Consider the following 2,815-nt stretch of genomic DNA (forward strand, 5'->3'; position numbering starts at 1 on the left):
GTAAAATTATTTCAGGATAGCCTAGCTGGCATGGCTCAGCGGTTGAGCATCAACCTATGAACCAAGAGGTCACAGTCCAATTCCTGGTCGGGCCACATGACAGGGTTGCAGGCTTGATCCCCAGTAGGGGGGGTGCAGGAGGCAGCCAATAGTTGATTCTCTCTTGACACTGCCATTTCTAACTCTCTCTCCTTTCCCTTTCTATCTCTAAAAATCAATAAAATCATATTTTTAAAAACAATTAGCACTGTTGTATATGGCTCTACATTGCTAATATTCTTCCCAGTTCATCTCTGACAGCTTTTATAATATATTTACATTGTGCCAATTTTTTGCTCAAGTTAAAATTAGGAGAAGAGTCTGGGACACAAGAAAGGAAATATCTACACACATATGATAAAAACTCTGAAAATATTTTAGAAACCACAAGTTAAAAGAGTGCTTTTCTCCTATGATTGTTGAAGCTATGTTATTAGTATATTAGAGGCCCGATAGGCAAAATTCATGCAAGAGTAGGCCTTCCTTCCCCCAGCTGCCGTCAACAGCTTCCCTCTGGCACCTGGGACCCAGGTTTCCCTCCCTCCAGCTGCTGGCAGGCACCTAGGACCCGGCTTTCCCTCGCAGCCCCTGCTTTGTCCAGAAGGATGGAAGGACGTCTGGTCTAATTAGCATATTATGCTTTTATTATTATAGATTACTCTTAATTGATGACACTTAATAGAGCCTAACAATAATATATGTCAGATTCTCAATTACTGGCAACAACTGTAATTCTATCAAGAATGTAGAACCCCAGCCAATGGGGAATTTACTCTTAAAAATAATAGAAGGAAACCTTAATTGAGAGAAGTGGGTCTATGTTAGTCATGTACTTTGAAATTCCTGGAGGTTTTTCTGAGTCAGAAAGGACCAATTAATTTACTTCTAGAACTCAGAAAAGCCCTGGTTATGTCACAACCTACTCAATCTGTCTATCTCCTCTTACATGTGTCTCCTGTTTTGCCATGATGTTTCCACCACTGAAAGATAGCTTCCTTGGCTGCTTTATGACAACTGTTAGGTATGGTTCCCACTCCTGCTGACAGGCCTGAGGCTGGCCATCCACTCGGTCTGATCTACCAAGCTTAGTAGCCTAGAATGAGATAATTTAAAGAAAACAATGAAACTAAGTGTGTGGACTTGGGCAAAGAATTCAAATCCCTGATCCTCAATGTTTTCATTTATTGAAATGATGACATTTGACTAGATTATTTCTAAGGGCTGAGGCATCACGGCATTGTAAGAGTGAAGGGCACCAGTTCAGACTGCCCACGTTTGAATCTTAGCTCTATCACTTACCATATGGCCATGAGAAAGTTGCTTGACCTCTCTGTGGTTCACCTGTAAAACAGGGGTAATACTAGAACCTACCTTGTGGAGTTGTCTAGAGGATTAAATGAATTAATATATTTTAAGCACTTTAAACAATACCTTTCACCAGTAAACATCTTAGGTTATTTGACATATAAAAGGCCACTCCTAATGATAAAGCAATTTGATTTTTCTAAACTTGCCTCTCCCCGCTTCTCCCATTCTGGACTGGATTAAAAATGGTGTAGGGAGAAGAGGATATATAGTGAAGCTTATCCATTTCTAAAAAAAGAAAAGAAGCCTAGTTATTGCTCCATTTGCTTATGATTCCACTCAAGGATTTTGACCTTCCTGTCAAAGGAAAATAAAATAATTTAGCAGCAGCACTGGCAATGAATAGCCTAGCTCCTGAAAATATGTCACTGAATTCAAGTTAGAAACGCGCTTGACAAAGAGGTGCAATTCAACCCATTCGTCAGAACATCACTTAACAGGGCTCTTGTTCTCTTTCTGAGAAAAGGAGGTCTTTTATCTACAGATACTCCCAAGTGCTGGAACACCTTATGTAAATAGAATTTTAAGGCATTGGAATAACACAAGTTCTTGAGTAAACAGCATTTGCACTGCATTAAATTTACTATTTCCTTCTTCAGCAATTTAATTCATCCCTCTTCTAGAGGTCCCACTGATTGAAGAGAATTTAACAGAAGTAGTTATTGAAAATGTGGTGTCTATTATAAGCTCTGAAAAGTGGCAAGTTCTCTTCCTGAATTATAGTTCTCCAACCTCAAGGAAGTGGTTAAAGTGTTGCTTCTCCGAGGCATGTCAACATATCATTTAAAAACATGTCTCATGACTGCTTCTGGTATAGCCTCAGGGCATACTCTAGTTTCTGAGAAATGACATCTATCACTTCTTAAAGAAGTCGAATTGTTTTTTCCTTTCTCATTTATGAAATGAATGTCAGGCATTTACAATAGAATGATCCCTATTTCTCTGCTCTATTAAGAGACCAAAGGAGAGACTCTTCTGCTGACTAGGTGGTTTTAATAACTGGTATTTTTCATACTTCACAGTCTTTTGAAGGCAACAGCAATTATGATACGCCTGAGCTACGAACTTTTCAACCTCTTTCCACACGATTCATCAGGATCTACCCTGAGAGAGCCACTCATGGTGGACTCGGGCTAAGAATGGAGCTACTGGGCTGTGAAGTGGAAGGTAATTACAATTTCCAAAGTACCTTTAACTTTCCCAGTTTTGTTTTGTTTTGTTTTATTTTTTATTGATTAAGGTATTACATATGTGTACTTACCCCCCTCCATTTCTCCTCCTCCCACCACTCATGCCCTCACCCCCTGGTGTCTGTATCCATTGATGATGCATATATGCATGCATACAAGTCCTTTGGTTGATCTCTCCCCCTTACCCCCACCCTCCCCTACCTTTCCTCTGAGGTTTGATG

General features: G+C 39.9%; 1 protein-coding gene across 7 annotated transcripts in view; it reads left to right on the plus strand.

Annotated features, from left to right (window-relative positions):
- The window catches only part of NRP1 (neuropilin 1), a 199,031-nt gene that overhangs the window by 144,439 nt on the left and 51,777 nt on the right, over nt 1–2,815 (plus strand). For all 7 annotated transcript variants that reach the window (XM_006770953.2, XM_006770949.2, XM_006770952.2 and 4 more), the window contains one exon: nt 2,427–2,571. In XM_006770953.2, the coding sequence (XP_006771016.1) occupies nt 2,427–2,571 (145 nt within the window). The remainder of the gene's footprint in view (nt 1–2,426; nt 2,572–2,815) is intronic.

The sequence above is a fragment of the Myotis davidii genome, unplaced genomic scaffold (assembly GCF_000327345.1).
Source record: "Myotis davidii unplaced genomic scaffold, ASM32734v1 scaffold1925, whole genome shotgun sequence".
NCBI lineage: Eukaryota > Metazoa > Chordata > Mammalia > Chiroptera > Vespertilionidae > Myotis > Myotis davidii.